General features: G+C 40.7%; 1 protein-coding gene and 1 long non-coding RNA gene across 2 annotated transcripts in view; one reads left to right on the top strand and one right to left on the bottom strand.

Moving 5' to 3' along the window:
• Positions 1-21,313, top strand: part of BPIFB1 (BPI fold containing family B member 1) — a 32,262-nt gene extending 10,949 nt beyond the window's left edge. Inside the window, exons 5-15 of the mRNA XM_072631575.1 lie at positions 3,061-3,142; positions 4,976-5,039; positions 8,635-8,720; positions 9,933-10,112; positions 13,559-13,612; positions 15,153-15,311; positions 15,991-16,058; positions 16,225-16,270; positions 17,882-17,945; positions 19,180-19,256; positions 21,095-21,313. Of these exons, the coding sequence (XP_072487676.1) occupies positions 3,061-3,142; positions 4,976-5,039; positions 8,635-8,720; positions 9,933-10,112; positions 13,559-13,612; positions 15,153-15,311; positions 15,991-16,058; positions 16,225-16,270; positions 17,882-17,945; positions 19,180-19,256; positions 21,095-21,127 (913 nt within the window). The 3' untranslated portion in view covers positions 21,128-21,313. The remainder of the gene's footprint in view (positions 1-3,060; positions 3,143-4,975; positions 5,040-8,634; positions 8,721-9,932; positions 10,113-13,558; positions 13,613-15,152; positions 15,312-15,990; positions 16,059-16,224; positions 16,271-17,881; positions 17,946-19,179; positions 19,257-21,094) is intronic.
• On the bottom strand, positions 11,710-21,454 carry LOC140518968 (uncharacterized). The gene is made up of 2 exons (XR_011972062.1): positions 21,337-21,454; positions 11,710-15,410 (listed from the first exon to the last, which is right to left on the bottom strand). It is a non-coding gene; the product is annotated as an uncharacterized lncRNA (long non-coding RNA).
• Positions 21,455-26,203: the final 4,749 nt, after the last annotated feature.

The raw sequence follows: 26,203 nt of genomic DNA, 5'->3' as shown, positions 1-26,203 counted from the left end.
TTGCACCATCTAGTGGACCCATTGCAGATACTGGCATTGATCAAAAAGGGGTAAAATATTCAGGCCTCCTTGGATTCAATGGTCTTTCAGAAATGTTTTATTGATACTCTTTTGCTTATATTGCTTTCAGTTCCCCAAGACTACCCTATTCCCCAATATCCCCCTTCTCCCCTCAAAAAAAACCTTCCCTTATAACAAATAAGGAAATTGACATTTTGGCCATTTTTTTTAAACACATGCTTCATTCCACATCTAAAATCTATTACTTCTTTGCCAGTAGGTGAGAAACATGCTTCATGATCCATTAGCCTTTTGAAATTACAACTAAACCCTATGCTCACCAGAATTTTGAAGTCTTTTAATGTTTTTTTTTTTTACATTTTCAACGACTTCTTTATTCAGTCCTTACCCTTGCTATAGCTTTTCTGACCCATGTGATCATTTCATCTTACTAGAACAGAGATTACAAATGTACCTGAATGAATACACTCCCTGAATAGGGCCCAATTAGATTAAAATGCAGTGTGCAAATATTTAACAAAATAAAGATGCAATAGTACATAAATAATGTTAATGTGTGGGTTTTAAAGTCAATATGCAAGGATCCTTATGTAAAGTTTAGTGGCTCATTTCTATTTGAGTTTGACACTACTGTACACAACTACTCTTGGCTTTAAAGAAAACATAAGTCTGTTGGTTCTTCCCCTCTAGTAATCTCTTCTCTATTTCCTTTACCGGCTCTTTGTTGTTGTTGTTGTGGTGGTGGTGGTGGTGGTGGTGGTTCAGAACTGTCCGACTCCCTGTAACCCTATTTGGAGTTTCCTTGGCAAAGATTCTGGCTTGCCATTTCCTTCTCCAGCTCATTTGACAGATGAGGAAACTGAGGTGAAGTGATTTGTTTAGAGTCACACAGCTAATAAGTGTCTGAGGCCAGGTTAGAACACAGGAAGATGAGTTTTCCTGAATCCAGACCTGGCATTCAATCCACTGTGCCATCTAGCTTCCCATTATTTTGATAACACAAAATTGAAAAGTTTTCACTCAAACAAAACCAATGAAGCTGAAATTAGAAGAAAAGCAGGAAACTGAGAAAAATGTTGTAGCAAGTTTCGCTGATTTCTCAAATACATAATGTAATTATCCACATTTATAAAAATAAGAGCCATTCCTCATTTTACAAGCAGCCAAAGGATATGAATAGGTAGTTTTCAGAGAAAAAAATCAAAGTTGGCAATAGTCGCATGAAAGATGCTCTAAATCAATGATAATTAGAGAAATGCAAATTAAAACAATCCTGAGGTACCACATCAACATGTCAAAAAAAGTAAATGACAAATAATGGAAGGAAAGTGGAAAAATAGATGGCTAATGAGTTTTGGTGGAGTTGTGAACTAGTCCAACCACTCAGGAAAACAAAGTGGAACTATGCCCAAAGGGCTATAAAACTATACATACACGTCCTTTGACCCAGAACTAGGTCTATTCTCATAATGAGATGAAAGAAAAATACCTATTTGTACAAGAATGTTTATAGTAGTTCTTTTTGTGGTGGTAAAGAATTGGAAACTGAGGAGATGTCCATCAATTAGGGAATGAGTTATGGAATATGAATATAATGGAACAAACACTATTGTGCTGTAAGACATAATGAAGGGGATGGTTTCAGGAAAACCTGGGAAGATTTATATGTACTGATGCAAAGTGAAATGAGCAGAATCAGGAGAACCATTTACATAGTAACAACACTATTGTGGAGATAATCTCGAAAGACTTAGTAACTCTGGTCAATATAATGATTTGCCACAATTCCAAAGGACTCATGATGAAAAATGCTACCTACATCTAGATAGAGAACTGACAGACAGAGAACACAGGTTTTTTTTTTCCTCTTTTTCTTGATTTTTTTTTTGGGGGGGGGAGAACATGGCTAATATAGAAAAGTTTTGTTTTATTTCATATGTGTAATGAGTATCACGTTTCTTGCCTTCTCAGTGGGTGGGGTAGGGGTGGAGGGTAGGGAGAGAACTTGGAACTGAAAATAAAATAAAATAAAATTGAATAAAAATGGTAAGCTATGGAAATTGTTTTAAAGAAAGAAATGGGAAATTAATAAAAGTAAAGAAGTTGAGGGGGAAAAGAGTTACCTGGGGCACTGAGAGAGCAAGGGACTTACCCAGGGTGGCACAACTATTAGGTGTCAGTAGGGTAGTGTGAACCCAGATATTTCTGGCTCTGAGGTCAACTTTCTATCCAATATAACATCTGCCTCTTTTTAAATTAGTACATACATGTATATGTATATGTATGTATATATATACACATACACACATGTATATATAAGCAAATAGGTATGTGTGCTTATATCCATGTATATATACATTCATATTGTGTAATACATAATATTTGTACATATATGTCAAATAATGTTACATGTAAAGACTGCACCAAAATCTCTTCCTATGCTTTTTCTGGCAGCAAATCTAAGTTTTTAAAGGCTGTTTTAGAAAAACACAGATTCTTACAGATCCTAGAAAGCTAGAAATGTTTCAATAATCAATCATACATTTCTTGTCCAAGCATCAATTTGAAGTTTAAAGAAATTCATCACCTAGTAAATCTCAAGTTGATGGGGTTTTTTGGTCACAGAAACTCCCAAAGATCATTTATTAAGTTATACATTGGTATGGGGCAATGTGGAGTAGTGGATAGAACCCTGCATATTGAATCAGGAAAATCTTTATTCAAATCCTACCTCAAACATTTACTAGTTCTATAAGCCTAAGCAAGGTCCAACCTCTGCCTGCCCAATCTTCTTCATCTGTAAAATAAGGGTAGTAATGGCATCAATCTCAAAGACATGTTGGGAAAATGCAGAGAGATCATGTATGCAAACTTCAAGTTCTAGATAAATGTGAACTCTTATGAATTGCTCTGTACCAGTGGACTGAGTCTCCACACCATGTCATTACAGAGCCTCAAAATATTTACGTGGAAGTGTCATTTGGTACCATTATAACTGTTACTGTTGTTTTTCATATTTCCCTATTTTATTTTGGGCAGGATCTCCTTTGCAGTCAACTTCTTAATGAAAAAGGTTATTAATATCCTGACGCCAGCACTGCCCACCTTAGTGAAAAAGGACGTGAGTGTGATGCCTTTTCCTTATGGGTGGGACAGCATAAGATTGTGGGAATACATTCATGCCAATAACCGACCAGGTGACCTCCCCTCTACAATGGCAACAGCTGGGCCATTCTTAGGAAGAAGGAATTATTTTATATAATTTTTAAAATTAATTTTATTTATTTTCAGTGTTCTACAACAACTACCATATAACTTAGATTATTATTAGAAGGAATCATTTTAGTTGTGAGAACTGAACCTTTGGTAATGAATTAAGTGAATCCAATTTGACCATGGATGTTTTGGCTGGAAAAAAAAGGAAGACAGTGAAGGTATGAGTGCTGTCTTCAAATATCTGGAAGGTTATTGTGGTAAAGACAGATTAGACCAGGGGTTCTGAACCTTTGTGTGTCATGGACCTCTTTGCCAGTCCAGTGAGTGCTATGGATTCCTTCTCTGAATATTTTTAAATGCAGAAAATAAAATATGCAAGGTTACAAAGGAAATCAGTCATATTAAATTTAATAATTAAATTATAAAATTAGACAAAACAAAACCATCAAGTCTGTGAACCCCAGATTAAGAATTACTTAAGATATTCTTAAGGGCAGAGACTTTCTTGATTTCTATTTGTATTCACAGAGGTTGGCACATAGTATTTTAATACATATCTGTTCCTTCATTCATTGCTACTTGGCTCCAGAGGGTAGAAGTAGGAGCAGTGGGTGGGAGCCCCAGGGGAATCCAATTTCAGCTCATTATAAGAATTTTCTAAAAATCAGAACTGTCCCAGAGTGGAGCTGATTGCCTCAGGAGGTATTGGTATCCTCTTCACTGGAGGTCTTCAGACAGAGGTTGGTTGACTGCTTGTCCAGGATATTTTGGACAGGATGTCTGCTTACCTTTGGGACTGTACTAGATGCTCCATGAATGCTCACCCAACTCCGAGGTTTTATCAAATTCAACAATTGAAGAGACTAAATACTTGGACTGCCAATAATCATATGGGTCAGATAGCAACACAAAGTCTTGCTCAAGAAGAGTTACAACCTGACCTTTGCCTCCTTTGCAGACAAATCATGTTTTACTACAAAACAACTCCTATCTTACAACTCTTTTGTTGGGCTGTCTTATGCGAAGCAATGTCACATTTTGCTGGGCTGAAAAGTGGTGTGTAAACTAAATTTTTGTAGGTTGAATCCAATGTTGTCACTGACTTGAAATTGTACAGACATTTCAATGGACTTTCTCATCATGCCTAATTGTTCTTTTTTGACCAATAACTGTTTTCAAATATTAAAAGGGCTGTATGTGGAGAAGGGATTACACTGCCTCTGTTTAGCCCTAGGAGGCCTAATCAAGAGTACTGGGTGGTGTTACAGGGGTGAATTTAGACTAGATGTCAGAGAAAACTTCGTAACAATTAACGGTATCTAAGAGCCAAATCACAAGGCTTGAGTGGTGAGGGGTTCTCTCTTCCTGCATTCAAGAAGAGGCTAGATTGTTGAGTTAACTTGCTGGATATGTCATAGCAAGATTCTTTTGGTGTATAGGTTGGACTAGATGACCAATGAAGTCCTATGTAATTCTCAATTCTGATCCTAGGACTTAGGCTTTAGCTTTCCAAATCTTTCTTTCTTTCCTTCTTTCCTTCCTTCCTTCCTTCCTTCCTTCCTTCCTTCCTTCCTTCCTCCCTTCCACTTGAATATCTAGGAGATGAAACCTTTAATCAGCTTCATACTAACACTGTGACACTTTGCTTCATGTCTCCATGGGAGACTGCATAAGTTATTAAGCTAGATGTATAGCAGTACTAAGCCTCCACTGAAATCCAAAATTTTTGTTGTTATAGGTATGCCCAGTCATTGAAAGTGCCTTTAAGAGCATGACTTCCAAAATCTACACTTGGTCAACCTGTAAGTCCTAGGCATTTCGTGTCTTTTTCTTTCCTTGTCAAATGAATCCCATTTTCTGCCTCTTGGGCTGAGAAGCCTGCTGTTAACATTGGGGTATGGGTGGGAGTGGGAGGGAGCCTTCCCCAGATCGGTCACTTTCATCTTCATTGAGTGACTAATATATGCCCAGTACTTCTCATGCATACTCCTATTGCTAGTATGATTTTAAAATCTATAGAGTCATTTCCTCACAGCTATTGTGGAGGTGTATGGGTCAAGTGTTATTAATCTTATTTTACAAATGTAGAAACTGAAGTACAAAGAGAACAAATGGCTTGCCTATGGTCACCCAGAGACTTTATTAGAGAAGTTTCATAATCCATTCCCATTGTAGAATTTACAGTGTTATGGAAAAGACTTATATACTGCAATCAACTGTAAATGAACATGAGGTAGGGTAGCATTAGAAACTCAAGGGTTTGAAAGTTCTGAGATCATCTGAAATTCTTCAGAGAAATTCTAGAGAAGATAGAAGCCTACAGGCTTCTCAGCACTATAATTAGGTTGAAAGAGAAAGAAATATTCCATCTTCTGAGAATTAAGTTCAACAAATTAAATACATGCCATGTACAGGGTTCTCTTGTGGGCACTTGGGCACAAAGTTGGTTCAGATGCAATTCCTGCTCTCAGGGAGCTTATAATCCAGTAGGGGACTAAAACATAGATACAGATAAGTACAACAAAATTGAATGTGAGACTCTGATGGTTTTCCTCTAGTGCTCTATGTGGAATGAAGACTGTCTAATAAAAGGGTAGAGTTTGGAGACTGTGTCAGCAGAAAAGGGAGGAAACATATCAATGAAATCCAATAAATTTCTTGAAATGCTGAAGTGGAATATATGTGCCAAGAAGAGATACTGACAAAGCTCAGTGAGAAACTCAAGAAGAAGAGATCACTTTAAGCTGGAAGGAGAGAGGAAATTAGGAAAAGTACCTGACAGAAGCACTGAAAGAAAGGAAGGATTTCAATAAGCAGAGAACAAGGAAAGCTAGGAAAGTATAAAGTATTATCAGCTACCTAGAGCTGAGTACTTCATAAAGCCCTGGGATAATCATGAAGATTTGCTTGAATGTTGGTCACTCATGACATCCATTCCATCTGTCCCATAAGGAGTCAGTATGAATCTAAGAGAAAGGTCTTGTTCTTATCCTTCCCATAGGGTTCTGACATCATAGGACAGAGGGAGAAGACTTGTCCTACTTGACCTCAGAGGCCAGAACTAGGAGCAAAAGGTGAAAGTTGGAGGGCAATAGAATTTAGCTTCACTTAGGGCTAGTCAGGAGCAATCTGAGGAGTCATTCTCCTCATTTTTACAGAAGAGGAAACCAAGGCCCAGGCAAAAGAAGTGATTTGTTCAAGAGTACATAGGTAGAAAGTGGCAGAGATAAGATCTGAATACAAGTCTTCCACCTGTCACATCACTATTCTTTCCATTTTGCTATGTTGTCCCATCATTACCACCACCACTTCCATCACCAGCATCATCATCAGTAGAAATGTGCATCCTGCCATAAGGGATAGAAGAGGACCACAGGGTTAGAAAGACCTAGGGTTCAAGTCTTGCCTCTGACACACACAAACTACAAGGCTATGGCTAAGTCACTTAACTTCTCATTGTCCTCAAGCAAATCTCAAAGGCTATGGATACATCTGAATTGCCATTCTGCATTCCTACCTCTACTAAATCACAGGGATCCAGACTTCTTCCCGTTCACAAAAAAATCACATTTTTTTTAGCACTTTAACAATTGTAAAACACTTTCTTCTCAGTTAAACTTTTACAATTGGTACTTGTCTTATTATCCCTATTTTACAGATGAGGAGACTGAGATTCAGACAAGTAAAATCTGGATATCATTACTGGGCAGGTACTGAAAGGTAGAGTAGGTGGGGAGGTGAATCACCAAAATATAGCTGCCTTCCTGAAGTGAGGAAATGTATAGGAGTATAGGGGCAGCTGTTCCCATTTGTTGATTGTAGACTTAATCAAAGTTTTAGGTACCATTTTCATCCCGGCCACATGGGGGTGCTATGTCACTCTTTAAACTGCTGTGTGGACCTGACCCTTCAGTGAGAAAGATGGAGAGACAGAGGCAGAGACACAGAGATAGAGAGAAACAGAGACAGACTGAAAGACAAAAGAGAGAGACAGAGACAAAGAGGAGAAACAGAGACGGAGAGAGACAAAGAGAAACAGAGACAAAGGAGAGAAAAACAGACAAAGGGGAGAGAAGGAAGGAAGGAAGGAAGGAAGGAAGGAAGGAAGGAAGGAAGGAAGGAAGGAAGGAAGGGAGGGAGGGAGGAAGGAAAGGAAGGACGGAAGGAGGGAGGGAGGAAGGAAGAAAGGAAGGAAGGAAGGAAGGAAGGAAGGAAGGAAGGAAGGAAGGAAGGAAGGAAGGAAGGGAGGGAGGGAGGGAGGAAGGAAAGGAAGGACGGAAGGAGGGAGGGAGGAAGGAAGGAAGGAAGGAAGGAAGGAAGGAAGGAAGGAAGGAAGGAAGGAAGGAAGGAAGGAAGGAAGGAAGGAAGGAAGGAAAGAAGGAAGGAAGGAAGGAAGGAAGGGAGAGAGGGAGGGAAGGAGGGAGGGAGGAAGTCCAGCCAAAGAGAAACTATAGAATTTAAGATCTGGAAGGGACTCTAGAAGGCATCTGGACCAACCTATGAACTGGGCCAAAGGAAAATTTCCTAGAGAAGATAGAACCTTAGCTGAGCAACTGGAGAATAGATTAGATTTGGATGAGTAGGGATAAGGAAGAAAGACATCCATATATGAGGAAATAGGGTGGAAAGTGTACATAAGTGGAAACCTTTGAGAGCATCTAATGATACAGGGGATAGAACTCTGGGCCTGTAGTCAAGAAAACCTGAATTCAAATCTGACCTCAAACATTTACTAGCTATGTGACCCTGGGCAAATCACTTACTCCTGTTTGCCTCACTTTCCTCATCTGTAAAATCAATTGGAGAAGGAAATGGTAAACCACTTCAGTATCTTTGCCAAGAAACCCCAAATGGGGTCACAAAGAGTAAAATATGACTGAAACAACTAAACAGCAAGGAACTGTTGGTGGAGGCGGTATAATGAGGTGACACTTTTAAGCAGAAGTTTCCTATCAGGGAACAGAGATAAGGCTAGAAAGGTAGTTTGAGGGTAACTGTGGAGGCTTTTAAATGACCTGGAAATGGGTTTGGCTTTTTGTCCAATCCCTCCCTATTACATTCTAAGCTCTTTAAGGCAAGATGCCATAATTTTGCTTTTCTATCTCCCTTTCTTTCCCTCTTTCCCATTTCCCTGGCTCTGCAGTGGTTTTGCAGGGCTATTAACAGACTAATTAATGAGTTAATCACTCTTATCTCAAAGCAGAAGTCTTTAAACATCTTAACCATAAAGCCAAAGAATGTCAGAGATGGAAGGGACCTGAGAACACAGAATGTCAGAATTAGATGGGACCTGCCCCTTAGTCTAAGTCTATTTCCAATACTTCATACTATTGTCCAGTGTATTCTATATGTATCATATTGTGCATTTTTAGCAAATATTCTGCTATGCTTTTATAGTACCGGTATCAGTTGGATCCAGTTCCCTTAGTTTTGGGGTCCTGTCATCTTCAGCTGTGGACAACTACTTTGAGCTAGATATGAATGTGAGTATAACTGTCCATTGATCGTCATCGATATGCTTATTTTAGCCCATCTAGAAAAGAACTGATAGATAAACGCTTAAAAGTCTTTAAAGAGGCAGTAGGTAGGGTGTGGGATCTGATGTGCACACTGAACAAAGCTCAGAAGTCCTCTAGATTCTGTCTCCCCTTGAAGCCCTAAAAAGGTATTGCAGTTCTCCAAAACTAGTCCCTCCGCCCTTAGGCTCCCTATTCTTGGAAGCAATGTGTAATCACTACCATTCCAATATGGGGCTAACCACTCACTCTGAGGTTTCCATTTTCCTTACATCTAGGTTAAGCCTACATGGGGATGATAGACAGACAGACAGACAGACAGACCGACAGACAGACAGACAGACAGACAGACAGACAGACAGACAGATAGATAGATAGATAGATAGATAGATAGATAGATATAGATAGATGCATGGATGGTGGATCAATGGATAGATAGACAGATGGATAAATAGAACCATATTCCATCCAACTTTACTTCCATTCAAGCAGGATTAGAACTAGGATATCATTGGTATAGGGATGGTACCTTCCCTATAGTTTAAAGCCTTAAAGTTTGCTAGAGTATTGCCAATGTATCAGAGATGGGACTTGAATCCAGGCCTTCCTAACTTTAAAGGACATGCTCACCACCAAGCCCCATTGTCTCTTCATAGTTTTTGAGAATATATAGGTTTAGACCCCCTTGAATAGCTTGTTTCTGTTTTGTTTTTTTGTCTTAGAGGAAAAGAAGAACCTATATTGTCAGAGTTGAAAAGGGCTTTAGAATGCAAATCATAGAATTTTGGAAATGAGTGAGCCCTTAAAACCTAGAACATAGGTTGTCAAAGCTAAAGGAGCCCTTAAAGTGGAGAATAACAGAACTGGAGTTAATCATAGATCATCTAGTCCAGTCCTTTCATTTGGTAGAAGAAAACACCTGAGTTCCAAAGCAGGGAAGTGACTGGCTCTCCTGATCAACTCTTCATCACAGCTAGGGCGTGAACTTGGCCCTGAGGCTCCTAGCAGCTAAAGCTATTCCCCATAGCATGCTTGTGGCTTTCTGACAGGTAACCCAGGGAGCAGAAAGCCCTGGGCCAGCTGTGCTCTCTTACCCAGAGATGCAATCAGAACTCACATGGAGAAGGCCACACCAATGGAATCCTTTCCCAGCTTCCTCTTGCCCATATATCTCCCCAGGCCAAGCTTCAGGACTCAGAAGGAAAGCTGATCAGTGTCTTCCATAACTCCCTGAGCTCTCTGACAGTGCCCAAGTTGGATACCTCTGCATTCAGTTTCATAGTGACGCAGGAGGTGGTGAATTCTATTATTGGGACGTTGCTGCCTGTCAAGGAGCTAACAGTTCTTCTGGACTCTGTGGTAAGCGACTCCAACCTTATGGAGGGACTGCCTGTGAGATGTGGGTAGAATCACAGCATGGAAGAATCTAAAGATACTGAAAAGAACATCCAGTTCAACTTCCTATCAGGTAAAAGGAAGAAAACAAATATTTACTGAACACCTACCAAGCCCTTAACAAATATTATCTCATTTGATCCTCACAACAACCCTGGGAGATAGGTGCTCTTATTATCCCCATTTTCCACTTGAAGAAACTGAGGCAGACAGATTAAATGACTTGCCCAAGGTCACACAGCTAGTATTGTGAAACCAGATTTGAACTCAGGATTTCCTGATTCCAGGCCCAGCATTCTATCCACGGCAGCAACTGAGGTTCTTTTTAGACAACCTCCCTCTAAATTTCCCTCCATTGTAAAAGAAAGAGAAAATCTCCTACAATACTTCATCCATCCTCCACCTAATCTCCACCCACATAGACACTACCCCAATGCAGGCCCTCATCCTCTCTCACCTGGAGTACAACAGTAGTCTCCTCATTGGGCTTCCTGACTCCAGAGTCTTCCCTCTCCAATCCATTCTCCACACAATTACCAAAGGGATTTTTTTTTTTAGAAAGCAGAGTCTCAGTCATGTCACTCACCTGTTCAAGGATGTTCAGTGGTCCCTTTCTTCCTCAGATGAAATTCAAATTCTTCTACTTAACAATTAAAACCCTTTTCAGTCTTATTACTCCCTCTACATTTGGTCTCCTGTTGCTGTGTCTTTGCAAAGATTGTCCCTAGTGCCCACAAGTCCACCTCTCTGAACTTAGCATCCTGGAATCCTTAGTTCTATTCAAAGCTCTCTCTTTTTGGAGGGTGGGGGGAGGGGGGAAGGCAAGGCAATTGGGGTTAAGTGACTTGCCCCAGGTCACACAGCTAGTGTCAAGTGTCTCAGGCCAGATTTGAACTCAGGTCCTCCTGACTCCAGGGTCAGTGCTCTATTCACTGTGCTACCTAGCTGCCCCAAAAGCTCTATTTAAGGGCCACTGCCTACAGAAAGCTTTTCCTGAGTCTCCTGGATCAGACCATTCCCTCCACAAACAGTGATATTTCTTTGAATTTGTTATATGTACATTTTCTATTGATTTATCTATGAATATGCTATGTCATCTCCACCCCTCCAGACTTAGTTGTCTGAGTTCAGATTTGAACTCATGAAGATGAGTCTTCCTGATTCCAAACCCAGCACTCTCTCCATTGAACCACCTAGCTGCTCCCTTTCCCTTTTATGTGTATTATCAATCCCATCCTCTCCCATCTTCTCCAGCAGACTGTCCCTACTATCATCTCTCTCTCTGTCTCTCTCTCTCTGTCTCTCCGTCTCTCTCTCTCTCTCTCTCTCTCTCTCTCTCTCTCTCTCTCTCTCTCTCTCTCTCTTTCTCTCTCTCTCTCTCTCTCTGCCTGTCTAGTGGTGCCTTTCCTGGTACCTACAAACACATCCAAGTTTCTCCCACCTTTTAATAATCCTCACTTAACCTTACCTTCTTTACAGGTCATAATCCTGTACTTCTCAGTTTCTCAGCTAAATTCCTCGATGAAGCTATCTATTTTTGCCTTCACTTCCTCTCATTTCATTTTCTTTTAAAACATCTGAAATCTCATTTATGAGTTCATTGTTCAATTGAAACTGCTCTCTCTAAAGATACCATTGATCTGTTAATTGCCATATCAAAGAACCTTTTCTCAGTTTTGATGATCTCCTCCTGGATATATTCTCTCCTATAGGTTATTGTAATACCATCTTTTCTTGTTACTCCTCCCTGTTTCACCACTCCTCAGTCTCCTTTGTTAATTCTTTGTCCATATCACACATGGTAACCATGTTTGTCCTCCATGTTTGTCTGAGTCCTCTTCTCTTTTCCTTCTATGTTATATCACTTGATGATTTCATCTACATCCATGACTTCAATGCTCATCTTGATGTAGATGATTCCTAGATTATAAATGTATTTGTGTGTATGTGTACATGGATATCCATATTCTTATCTATATATTATATCTCTGTATCACCAGTCCTAATCTCTCTTCTGAATTACATCCTGTGTCTTTGGACATCTTTAACCAGTTGTCCCATAGTCAGTCACATATCAAATTCAACCAGCATAAAGCAGAACTTATTATCTTTCCTTCCCATCTTTCCTTTCTTCCAAACTTGCCTATTACTACCTAGAGCATTATCATACCCCCAGAAACTCAGGATCATAACCTTGGTATCATTGTCAGCTCCTCACTCTCACTCCCCATTTATTGCTAAATCTTGCTATTTCTACCTCTCCAGACTTTCTCATATTAATTTCCTTTTCTCCATTCACACAGCCACCATCATGATACCATGGTACCATACAGGCCCTAGATTACTGCAAAAGTCTTCTAATTGCTCTCAAATTTCACATATCTCCCCACTCCAGGTCCTCCTCCCCTCAGCTGTTAGTGTGATTTTTCCTAAAGTGCTGATCTAACCATGTAACTTTCTTACTCAATCAATTCCAGTCCTCTGGCATTTAAAGCTCTTTGTGACCAAGTCGCTTCCTACCTTTCTTTCCACTCTTGTATGCCACTACTCCTTCTTACACATTACTCTTCTTTACACTTAACACCTCTCTGCACACTCAACCATCCAACTACACTGGCCAATGTGCTAGTCTTCACACATGATACTCCATTACCGTAGCTATGCTTTTGGCACTGGCTGTTCCCCATGTTTGGAATGGTCTCCTTCTTCATTTCCCTGGCTTGCTTCAAGAATTAACTCAAATCCTATATTCTGCAAGAAGTTTTTCCTAATCTCCCCAGCTCCAGTCCCTCCTCCATTGAGATTGTCTGCTATTTACTCTGCCTATTTCTTATATACCTACTTATTTCCATGTTATCTCTCTCATTATATAATGTGAGCTCCTGGAGGACAAGATTGTTTGACCATTTTTTTTGTCTCCTGAGAGCTCTGTGCATAGTAAGTGTTTAATAAATGCTTGTTGATTGTCTGACTGATGGGATACAAAGGAGGCACCAAGACTTTACAACTGTGTCTTGAATTGGTAGTATGAGTAAACAGCATGGCTAAGTATGCCATGGACAATATTCATGCTCATGTATGGTATGAACCAGACAATCTGATTCTTATTCTGAGAGTTACATCTAGCTCCAAGAATGTGGAACTGTCCAGAACACTATCTTCTTGATCTCATTGTAACTGAGAGAAATTGATTTTTCATTTTCTATTATCCATTCCATTCTAATCTATCAATTAATTTATTGCTGTAAGTTTGAGTATTAGATGATACTTTAGAGATCTCACCCCCATTTTATAGATGAGGTAATTGAAGCCAGAGAGGGGAAGGGGTTTTCCTAAGGTCACACAATCATTAAAACAGTTTTCTGGTATTATTCAATCTCTAACAGCCTTTGGTCTCTTTTTATCCTTAGCTTCCTGATTTGGCTCATCAACTAAAATCAGTCCTCAGCAAAATCAACACAAGGGTTAGTCTATTCTCTATATTATTTTCCACATCTCTTAGTAAAGTGTCTGTCTGTCTGTAATTGCTCCAGGATGGGATAGGCTCAAGGAATCCAGGGTCAAACCAAGTGTCCCTATCTAAGAGATCCTTCTAATGAGCTGTTTGGAGAGCTGAGGGGAAAAAACACTAGACAGGAATGAGTGAACTAGAGAAGGAAGTTGAGTTTAAATACAGTTATTAACCTCCCCTTCCAAAAAAATCCAAAGTAGTGACCACCATCGTGTGGGTAATTGTAACCCCTGAGGCCTTAAACCTAGCTGGAATGTATGGCAGCAATTCGAGTCCAATCTCCATTAATGATGGAAGGGAAATCTCTAGTAGAACAGGGCGATTTAGGACACTCAGCTGGCCTAAGAGTTTTCTGTAGTGATTTCTATAGGGATTAGTGTAGATTTGGAGTTCCTTTTCTCTCATACTGTGAAGTTGAAGAACACTATAAAAATTTTTGTTTCCTATTGGAGGTTCCTAGGGCAATCTCTCCTCCCATCTAGGGTGAGACAACAGATGGAAAAGGGCAGAGGATTAGAAATAAATCCAACCTAACTTCAGCTATTTTTGTTTTTTAACTAGGATCAGAAGGTTTGATCCTAGAAGAACTCTTAGAAATAGAAGAGATAGTAGAGATCATTTAGTTCAACCCTTTCATTTTTCAGATAAGGAAACCAAGGCCCAAAGACAATAAAATGGCTTGTCTAGGCTCACAGTTGAAGAGCTGAAATTCAAACTCATTTCCTTCAATTCTAAACTAAGTGCTCTTTCCATTATACATCAGCTTGATTTTTATTTATTTGTTTTTTATCATTTTTTTCCCTTCTGGAAACCAAAGAGAGCAAAATAAATGCACTCAGTGCGGGCTTTCAGATGGAAGAGCCGCAGTTAATTAAGTTTTCCCTTTAGAAATGGTTTTTGGATTGTCTACTGGGAGAAGGGAGTGGAGGGGCTATCCATGGCTCTTCTGCCTGTACATTTATGTAACAAATCAAAAGTTAGCTATAGTCCCCACACCAGTAGAGAAAGTAACATGCTCTAAACTTAGTGCCTCACTTGCCCCACCTTCCAAGTCCTCTGCATGTATTACCCCACAGTTTATCTTGTTGCCTCTTGTGTCCTATGCCTATACCCTCCCCTCAAAAAAAAATGATGCTTCCAGGCTTGCTTCAAGTAATCCAGGGCCCTAGAGCTACCTATCTTTAGGGCATAGAGTCACATGAGATTTGGGTCCTTCATCCTTAAGGAACCCTACTCTCTAAGTCTTACTTTCCATACCTGCCAAATGGAAATAATCCCATCCCTGTCCTGCATTACTCAGAGTGCGGCTATGAGGATCTATGAGAGGATTTTAAGGAAAGTTAAGTCATTTTTCCTCTGGGCCCTAATTGACTCATCTCTCAAAGGGGGAATAATAAAATCCACATGCTATACACCTCATGGAATTGTTGTGAAGAAGGGCTGTAAAAACTGTGAAAGAATCTAGATGTGCATGAGCTGTTATCATTATTCAGGCTGCTGTACAGTTGGAACCGACTCAGATTGTGAAGATCTTCATCCTGGAACCTCCAGATGTCACCCTGAAAGCTGGAAGTGTCAGCATAGCCCAGTTGATTGTATTTGAGGTGTTCGCTACCAACAAAGCCACCAGGCCTCTTTTTACCTTGGGCATTGTAAGTAATTTGACCAACAGCCACCATTGTCTCAAAGCCCCTTAGCAAAATCAGCAAAGTCTTTTGTGGGTTTCTAGCATATCAGCCTTGGAAGGGACCCTAGAACAGAGAACAGAGAATGTCAGAACAAGAAGGAACATTTATATTATAGAATCATAAAGTTAGAGATACAAAAGGAAGTTAGAAATCATCTAGCTCAACCCACTCATTTTATAGCTTAAGAAGCTGAGGCTCATGGAAGCTAGGTGACTTCCAGTATTGCTCAGGTAAGCAGAGATATGAAGGACCTCAAAGCATTGACTGTCACAGTTCAGAGATAATGGAAATTAACCAGTCCACTCCTGTGATTTGAGATGAGGAAATTGAAAGAGATTTAAAGTGACTTACAGTTACATAGGCAACAAGTAGCAGAGTAAAGATTCCAACTCCAGATCTCTGACCCTAAATCTCAGGTTCCTTTTGTTTTACCACTCTCCAAAATGCCTCCATGACCATTAACTCTTCTGAAGAATGAACAGGAGCTGACTTCTTGATGTGGTACTTGAACTTCTGACCTTTGCTCAGTCTCCTATAGTAAATGTCCCCTGCCCCCTTAGCGCCTTAAGCTCCTATTTTTAAAAAGTTGCTTTCACTCAAGGCCTGCAGCTTTTCAGGTCAAATCACAATTTTCTTTTTACAGGAAGCCAGCTCTGAAGGTCAGTTCTACACTAAAGGAAACAAACTCTTTCTCAACCTCAAAGGAATCAGGTAAAAACATAAAACACCACTCCTTCATGTATTCATCCAACAAACCTTTGTTAAAGTACCTTTTCTCTGTAAATCATTGTATTAAGTGTTGAGGGGCATTGGAAATTTAAATCAGTCACAGTTCCTGCCCTTCAAGATTATTCTGACGTTGGCTCTTCTGTTACAGCTCTAAACGAATCCATCTGATGAACTCGGCAACAGGCTTGTTCAGTGTAAGTCTTCAATTTGATCAGTGTTGAGTCCGACACCCATCAACCGAATGAGAGCCTGGGCTGGAGTCACAGGGGGACAAAATACCTTTCCCCTTAAATTGGGCTCATACAAGGAAAAGGCAGAAGTCTCAATGACTTGTCTAAGACCAGCTTTCCCTAGACATCATCACAGCCCAGGCACTTAGGGTTCTAGAGACCAACCATCTGAGACCAAGTGCTGGGTGCCAACCGTTGTCCAAATGCTGTGAACAGGAACAAACAAAAGTGCTTCTCCTTGTACAGGGTTTTAGGTCTGACTTATGTAAGCCATTTTCTATATTCTCCATTCAGAGTGAAAATTGTAGACCAATGAACCTGGAATGGGTCTTAGAGGTCATCTAATTAAGTCTTTATAAGCCAATTCCAGGTCCTGGACTTCTCAGGTCAAATGATGATGACTTCTTACCTGTGGGAAGCCGATGATCAGCTTTATAGCAAAGGGACTTTTCTCTAGGTCATGGCGTAGGGAGGGGAAGTTAAGATAGGGAAAAACTGAGATCCAGATAAAGAAAAATACTTGTCTAAGGATACACATATCCAAATCAGTCTGCCCAAATGTTGGTATTTGAACCTGCAACTTCTGTATCTCAGGCCAGGGTTTCTCTTATCCTTGTCAAGCTGGCTCACATTGTTTATATAGATTTGACCTCAGTGAAGTTGGGAGCATCCCTTTCTGATTCATAGAGTCCCCATTGCTAAAATAAAAGGCTTAGACCTCTAGATCTCTATATTCTCCCTCAAATGTCACTTAGAACCTTGTTTGAACCTCTAATTCACTTATATTTTAGATCCTGAAGGACCCTATATGCTCTGACAATCTATGATTCCAAGGACAAGGTCATGACTTCAATTCAATCCAATGAACATTTAAGTGCCTATTATGTTTAGGACGATGTGATTGGCACTGGGCTGCACAAACATGCTAAATGGCATGACATCTACCATTTAGGCTACTTGCAGTCTATTAAGGGAGATATTGTATGTGTACAAATAAGCATTTATAAGGGAGAGTGTGACAAGGGCAAAAGAAAATCCAGTCCAAAGGTTATGAGAAACCTGAGGAGGAATGAATTCCCTTTAACCAGGGAGGGATCAGAGCCTTTGTGGAAGAAGCAGTGGGTAATCAAAGAAGGATTTACAAATATTTCCTCTCTTGGGTTGGGCTCCTAGAAGAGATCTTTTCTTAGGTCCCATCTATACTCCAGGGTCATTAGTCTGATGCAGGAAGCTTGACAGAGTTTATGATGGTGCCATCTTCTGTTCTCTCCCTCCTCTTGGCCCTGGGACCACCATTAAAGATTCCTAACTTTTCCCACCTCCAACAGTGTACCAACTTTCATATCTGATCTTGCTTCCCCACCAAAGGGCTTAAGATTTCAGTTGTCCCATTTAGCAGTAGAGGCAAGCTTCTATCAGCCATGTATTCTCCCCTCCTTCTTCCCCTCACCAAATTCCTCATACGCATTCTCTCTCACCTGTTTTCCCTGGGACTAGCTGAAGCCTGCAGGACTATGGAGAAGAATCACTGCAAGGGCAAGAGTATAACGCTTCATTTTTTTGTTGTTGTTGCAGCCTGAACTTATGGGGAGTGTGATAAACCAAATCTTATTTGCTGTGCTGTTGCCAGACCAGAATGGTAAGCATAGCCACTCAAAATGGTTGGGGAGGTAAAGCCTGTCATGGCAAAGGTAGTCAGAGCAGGCTTCTTGGAGGAGGCAGGATGTTAGCTGGACCTTGAAGGTTGGGTAGAGTTAGAGAGAAAATGGGAAAAGTGGGAGGGGAGCATCTTGAGCAATGACCTAGAAGGTAAGAATGTATATGTAATGTCAAACTCTACCTCTACATCTAAAGATGCTAATCAAAGATTCCAATCAATGGTAGAGCTTGAAACAGACCAGAACCCCAGATTGCTAGGACTTACTTCTTAGTGCAGTATATCTTGTATATTATATATTAGAGATATCTGTATTGATATCATCTCCCCTAACTAGCCTATCTTATCTAAAGTGTCTATGTCTCTAAGCATCTCATATAGCATGTTCCCTATACAAAATGTTTTCAATAGATGCTTCTTGAATTTGTAAGGAAAAGAAAGAATGTATATGTAATGGTGGTGAATTATTGAGAAGACTGAACTGGGGCATTAATGGGCGAGTAATTGGGACCTAAGGCTGGAGATAAATTGATGGAGGGAAATTGTACCAGATTTTAAAGGGCCTCCAATGTCAATCAATACTTATTAAGTGCATATTGTACACAAGGCCTTGTCTTAGGTGTTAAAGCAGATAAATAACATTAAAATAAGATATAGTTCCTGTCCTTGTAGAACTCATAGTTTAGCATGGATTAAAATACAAACATAGATAGTTGCAATATGCAATATTTATTATGTAAGTACCTTAGAGAATCAAACAAGATGCTAAGTGATATTTAAGGAAGAATATATTTTATGAAATGGGGAAGGGGAAAGGGGAGATCAGAGACATTCCTAGAGAATATGCATTTGAGTTGAATTTTAAAGGAGGGTTAGAAATCCCACAGTGGAAAAGGGAGATAAAGGAGATTCCATAAGGAATAGATCAAGCAAAGGTAGAGGATTTTACCCTGTAGGCCATGGGTTTGGAACAGAAGAAAGATATCAAAAGGTGGTACCTTTCTTGTAAGCTCCCCAAAGACATGACAAGGGAGAGAAGGGTCTTGGGAAGCTGGGAAAGTAGGGTGTCAGGGAGGCCCAAGTTGGTGGGAGTGAGGATACCTCCACTGTGGAGCTTCCAGGGCATATCCTAAGAAGCCAAGATGCCTAAAATGCAAATGGTAGATTCCTGGGAACAGCCCTCTCCTCCTACTCAAAAACATGTGCTTTATTTAAGGCTTATTGCGAGATGGAATTTCCTTGCCCATCTTTAAGAACTTTGGATATGATGAAATCAAAGTGATTCCTATTGAGGTAAGTAAGACATTCTGGTAGTCCCTGATACTGCTGCTTTTGGGAGGCCTTAGAATGAAGGGGAAAGAATATTGATCTTGGAGGAACAGAGAAAGAAAGCTACTTGTCCAAAGTTGCATAATAAATCTAACCAAGACTAGAATTTAGTGCTCTGGATTTCCAATTCAAATCAATCAATCAATAAACATTTATTAGACACCTATTACATGCCAGATACTCTGCTAAGAGCTGGAGATACAAATAAAAATGAAAACAAAGACAGTTCCTGCCCTCAATGACTTTACAATATAATGGGGGAAGATAATAGTAATAACCCATTTACATGGCACTTGCTATGTGCCAAGCATTGTACTAAGAGCTTTCCAATTATCTATCTCATTCAATCTCCACAACAACCTTGGGAGGTAGATGTTATTATTCCCACTTTACAGATGAGATAAACAGAGGTTAAGTGACTTGTCCAGGATTAAACAGTAAGTGTCTAAGGTTGGATTTAAAGTCAGATCTTCCTGACTCCAGGCCTGACACTCTATCTGCTGTGCCACTAGCTGCCTCTAGATAACACACAAAAGGAAGATGAAAAGTAGGAGGTAGCCTTAAGGAAGGTAGTGGAGAAGGTACCAAGCATAGGGACATGGTGGAGAGTTCCAGAAAAGTTCAAAAGTCAGTGCAACTGATGGAAAATGTGGAGAAAGACTATGCTGAGCCCTGTCCTGAGTCCCAAGGCCCTGCCCTCTAGTCAGAGGGTCCAATTAGAGGAGCAAGGGGTATTGATGAGACGTGAGAACCAGACTGATTCAGTCTTATAAGATAATGAGATTTCCCAATGATGCACTTCCTGAGGAAGGCATGATGGAGAGATCCAAAGCAGTCCAAAGGCAGCATGGCTGGTATCCCATCTTCTTTCCATTGAACCACATACTGCCTCACATGAGAGCCATATGTGTGGATATATTTAGGCCATTTAACACACACACACACACACACACACACACACACACACACACACACACACACACACACACACCGCCACCACCACTACCACTACCTCCACCACTACCACCACCAACACCAGCACCAATACATCACACAACACTGAACTTGGCCATAAGAATTCAAAGACAGGTGTAAGCCTCTGCTGATTAGGCAATTCAGGGACAAATTAAAGCAATGACATGGCCTCAGATTTCCCTCTTTGCCACTGTCCATCAGTTCTCAGTGCGCTGATACTGCTCTGTCCGTAGCAACATTGTTTACCTCTGAGGGAGGCTCTTAGCCCTCAGTTTGCAGCTCAGGTAACCTTTCCAGCTCAAGAAAATTCATACCCTTCAGTCAGTATTATCAGAGGAATTGTATCTAGTAAGAATGAAGTTTTGAAGTAGATAGCACGGTGCAATAAGAAGAATTCTAGACTTAGAGTTAGAGGACCTGGGTCTGAATCCATATTTTGCCACTTAATAAAATAACCGTGTGGAACGTGGACAAGTCACTTGTGTTTCCATCTATAAGATTGGGTAAATGGACTAGATTATTTCTAATATCCCATCCATTTCTTAATCTTTGGGCCTACCAAAGCATAAAAGAGTAGCTACTGGGTGGGTGAGGGACTGTGTCTGCCATTTGAGGATGAGCCTAGATGGTTCAGAGAGAGGTCAGAAGGCTGGTCATTGAGACTTTACTTGTTTTTAGCCATAGTGATTCTTAGTGACAATCTACTAAGGCATATGGGGTTGATTCATGAAGGCAGAACAAATACTTCTACCAATAAATTCATAGATCTCTGCTCTATGTGCTAGATAGTCTTCTCATCCAAGATACTTTGATTTGTCCTTTTCTAGGGTGCACTCTGTATCACGCCATCCTTATTCTAGAATATTTTCCATTCCTGGCTCAGAAGACCCATCGATGAAAGGAATTCAGAGGAGATGGAGACAATGGAAGGAGTGATGATCAATTTTGCCCTTAAATCAGACTTGAGGGGAGCTGAGAGTGGGAGAACATGAGAACTTCCTAGTCTATACATGTTCTAACTTATCAATAAACATGTCTGTCCCTGTACTGGTGACATTCTTTAACTTACCCAAGCAGACAGGTGGATCTGGGGGTTCTGGATCAGTATACCTGACTTCTTCTCTCCTGGCTCTGTTGTCTCTGTCTTGGCTACTGATGCCTGGGATGATCTCTGAATGAAAAGAGCAGGTCGTTGATGTTGGCAGCATAGTGTCATGGACCAGGCATGGCCCCCAAAGGCTTGGGTTGCTGTTCTCACTCTTTAACTATGTGATGTTGAGCAAATCACCTAATTATCTTGAGTCTCTATAAAAATAAAGGCTGAACTAGAGGATCTCTAAGGTTCCTTCTAATGGTGGTATTCTAGATTGGTGTTCTCTGACCCTCACAGCCCCAGTAGCCTGTGACCTTTGTCTCAACCTCTGATATACTGGGTTCTAGGACTAATAGAGACATTCATGGTCTCTGATGGGACCCAAACCATCTCCCTATTCTTTCAACCTAATACTTCTCATCAAAAACCCAATTCAGTATAGAAAAACAGAAAGATCTTTATCTTTAGATATGTTTATCTTTTTGAGATTATGTATGTGTATACATACACATATACACTTAAAGTGCTATATAAAATGCTATTTTAGCCCATTTCCCACCTCTCCTTCTCCCTCCCCCTTGAGCTTCTGTGATCTCTTTCTTCCATCTGTTTCATTCTACCGCATACATACAAAAGTATCTTTCTAAATCTTTTTGAAAAGAAGGCACACAGAGCTAAAACTAAGAATTGTTATCCCTGGGCAAGAGATACAGAAAGTGTCTTCAGTTGAAGAGGCACAGTGCATTCCTTGCCATGCAGGATGGGGAAGAAGCTTATACCCCAGGGAACTATCAGATAGCTCCAGGATTAACTAATCATTTGTTAAGTAGTTAAGCAATGTCTAGACAGTCTAGAGGACTCAGGTGTGCATGTGGATATGTGTGTGTGTGTGTGTGTGTGTGTGTGTGTGTGTGTGTGGAGAATTTGAGACATTCGATACATCCACCTGCCTCTCTCTTCCACCCCCACCCCACCCCCCCACTGCCATGTTGGCAAAGAGGCAATATGCCAGATGCTTATCTCTCTTTCTTCCTACTAATGGTGAGTGAGGCCTGGCCTAGGCAGAGGGGAGGAGAAGTGGCAAAAGGTCAAGATCTTCTGCTGAAGTACAAAGACAGTTCAATTCAGAGCTTATGTTAGCATTCCTGATCTGGAGCCAAGAACGTGTGGCCACATGGTCTCAATAGCACCATGTATAAGGGAGGAAGGAAGAAGCTGTGGGTAGCAGCAGGACGTGCTTCCTTAATAGGCCATATGTGGTCAAAATAAAAGGGCATGGACCCCTACATGACACTAACCTCAGCCCACTCCTGTGTCCATATGCGACTCCTAACAACTGCCTCCCGCAGCTCTTTGGGGAGGCCCAGACACTGAGAAGGGATAGGACTCTCACAAAGCAGGAAAGGGATGAAAGCTAATGGCAACACCATTCCCTCATCCTGATCAGATGGCTTCCCCAACCCCTCTCTTCAGTGGACGAGGCAGGAGCCCTGTCATCCCTGCTGACATGAAGACCCATTTCTCTATAGGTCCTCATGGGCTAGGTCCCCTGTCCAAGCCTTTCTTTCCCTGAGGAGAGAGGTCCCAAGGGCCTCCTTGAGAGGGCTAATATGGGCAGGATGGTCAGGGCTATACTCCAAGGATTTTTACTTGATGTTGGTTCAACCCTATGCTTTCCCTTACCCTGGGCGCAGTCACATCATTCAAGCACAGAATTCTGCAACTAAATTGTTGTGAGACACTGGACAGGTTTCTTCCTCATTCTAGGCCTCAGTTTCTTCATTTATAAATGGAGGGGCTTGACCTACCTAGCATCCTCTATGCATCTTTTGACTCAGGCACGCCATGATCCTATGACCTTATGGTTCAGAAACTATCCACCATCCCCACTTCTGTACTTCTTGTCCATCCTTGACCTTGATTGGAGGATAATTATCATATCTATGAAAAAAAAAAGGAGATGCTCATCTACTACTTCCTGGACCCTGGTGAAAGTGTAAGTCCTATTTGCCAAAGAAGACAGTTATAACTAATTAATCCAGGAACTAAAGACAAGGAAAGAAAGATGTCCCTGAGTGTGAGGGACTAGTGTTGGGGCTCCTACCCTACTCCAGTGCCATGGTCTCATATGTGCATTCCTCTCTGCTCCTCCCATAACTATGGGGGAATTGATTTTTCAGCACCCAGGGCTTGGTAACCCTGCCATCATTAGAAGTCTAAGAGTATATATTACATCCAGCTTTCCAGAACTATACCATAACTGTCTAAATGAAAATAACTAAGGCCAGGGCATGATAACTATGTGGGAGAAGTGCCTTGAAGCAACAATCTAGCCTTCTCACCCCAGAAGATCATTCTGTTCCTAAGACAGAACCCTTAGATTAACTAATTTACATTTTAAAGAAAGCACCCTTGTGAGTCACATTCAATCCTTCATTGCCCTTTAGGATACACTTCTCCTATTCCTCACTCTCACTTTTTTCTTTCCTTTTACATGTTGTCTTCTCTCATTAGAATGGAGTCTTCTGGAGGAAAGGGACTGGTTTTTTGTCTCAGTATTCCCTACACTTAGCACGGTGCCAGGAACATACTGGGTCCTCCATTAAGGCTTGTTGACTTCACTTGTTGGAAACAAAATGGTAAAGGTTCTTTAAGGGGACTACTGATGCAAGATGCAGTCCTCTTTCCACCACAGTACATTGCTTTCCCATTCTGCCCCTGAATCTGGGGAAGAAACGAGGAAGAAGGAAGGTCTGTTTACTTTCTTCCATCCGTTTTTTATGCTGATTGAACAAAACAAACAAATGAACAAACAAACTGTATTTGACTGACCACAGGTGTCTAATAGACAGCTCAGTCAACCAATCAATCAATAGACATCTCTTAAGTACCTGCCATGTTCCAGGAACTGTGTTAAGCTCAGTAAAAATGGTGCAAAGGAGAGGAGAACATGGTTTACTCTTCATGCTGTTTTATATGTCTCATCTCTGTTTTTTTGATGCTGTTAAATACTGCATTCCTAAAAATACTAACCCTCCAAACACCTTGCTCTGAGCTACTTACCCAGAAAAGTTGATTATTAGCCCTCCAGGGCCAAACCAAACCTGATAGCTCATCAAATGCTTGAAGGCTGCTTTTCCTCCTTCTCCCACCCCCACTCCTAGTATTCTCCAGGCTAAATATTGAATCCTAATTGAGGACCAAAGAAAATATGGAGAATAGAGGGCCAAGTGATGCTGTAAAGGATGCACAAATGTTCCCCTGCCTTACATGCTGTCATCCCTATGAGGGCAGGAACTACATTTAACTCTCCTTTATGTACCTCTCCCCCTGCTCACACACACATACATCCAGCAGCACAGGGCCATGTACACAGGAGGCACCCCACTCTCTTGACTCTTTCTTCTTTTGATTCATAGCTTCCATTACAAGAAAGTAATCCAGAATTTGGGGGAGCAATCCATGGTCAGAGCAGAGAGCTTTTTTCTATGGGAATCAAATGAGTTAATATATGGTTTAATATATAGGTTAATATAATGGGATGGAGCCCATCTCCATGCCTGGCCTCCTCTACCCATCTTTTCTAAGAGAGGTAACAAGTCTGTAATGGGATACATACAGTATAGTGGAAAGAGCCCTGGAGTCTATAGCAGAAAAAAAACCATTTTTGTCATTTCCTACTTTTGTGACCTCAGAAAAATCACTTAAATTCTCTGTGTTCAGTTTCCTAATTTGTAAAATGAGGGGGTTGTAGCACGCAAGGGTTTCCAAAGTCCCTTCTAGTTTTGTTCCTATGAACTTTATAATAAATCAGCTTTACATAGTGATTTAAGGTTTAAAGAGCTGTTTCTCAACAACTCTGTGAAATGGGTAATGCAAGCATTACTACTTCTATTTTGAGGATGAGAAAATTGAGGCCCAGAAAGGGGAAAGGGCCACACATGAACGAGCATGTATGCATGCACACACATAGAGCTAGAAAATTAAAGAGCTGGAATTCTATTCCAAGATTTCCCATATCTGACCTGTGCTAAATCATACTGAGCCAGGAGATCTGTGTTTAAATCTTCTTAAGCTGTACAAAACTCCTCAGCCTGAGAGAGGCTCATTCTGTAGACTTAGATTCTGCCACTAAATTGTTATGTGATATTGGACAGGTATCTTTCCCATTCTGGGCTTCAATTTCTTCATTTGTAAATGGAAGACCTTGACCCAGCCAACCTCTATGGATCCTTTGGCTCAGGTGTACCATAATCCTATGACTCTGTGGCTGTCCTTTGCTCAGCTTAGCTGCTGGCATCCAGATCAGAGTGGAACAATGGCCTTCTTGTTCTGAGACTGACTGCAATGTGGGAGGCATGGTGGGCCCATGTCATCCTGAGGGAGATTACATGGGATTGGGTTGCATCTTGTATTGAGGGAACTGATGTTCTCCCAACAAAGAATAACAAGGAGTTTTGAAACTCATCTTAGGAACAATAGGATCAAATGTCTTTGGTGAATCTACAGAGGAAAGAGTGGGGCCCACAGGAATTGGACTCCTTAAGTCAACAAGGGTCCTATTTCCATGGACAAGGTCTCAATTTAACCTTGAGTTGCTTCCTAGATCAAGGGTTCTTTCTTTACCTTTTTTGTTGCATGGGTTACTTTGGCAATAGGGTGATAACCATAGAATGCTTCTTAGAATGTTGTTTTTAAATGCATTAAATAAAATACATTATATTTTAAAAAGGAAACTAGATGTTTGTAAAAATAAAAATGTAGGTTTTTTTTTCCCATACAACTTTATAGACCTCCTGAAATTTATCACCAGATTTAGAACCTCCTGTTCTAGACCCTTAAG

The sequence above is a fragment of the Notamacropus eugenii genome, chromosome 1 (assembly GCF_028372415.1).
Source record: "Notamacropus eugenii isolate mMacEug1 chromosome 1, mMacEug1.pri_v2, whole genome shotgun sequence".
NCBI lineage: Eukaryota > Metazoa > Chordata > Mammalia > Diprotodontia > Macropodidae > Notamacropus > Notamacropus eugenii.
This window is presented reverse-complemented; position numbering and strand designations above follow the sequence as displayed.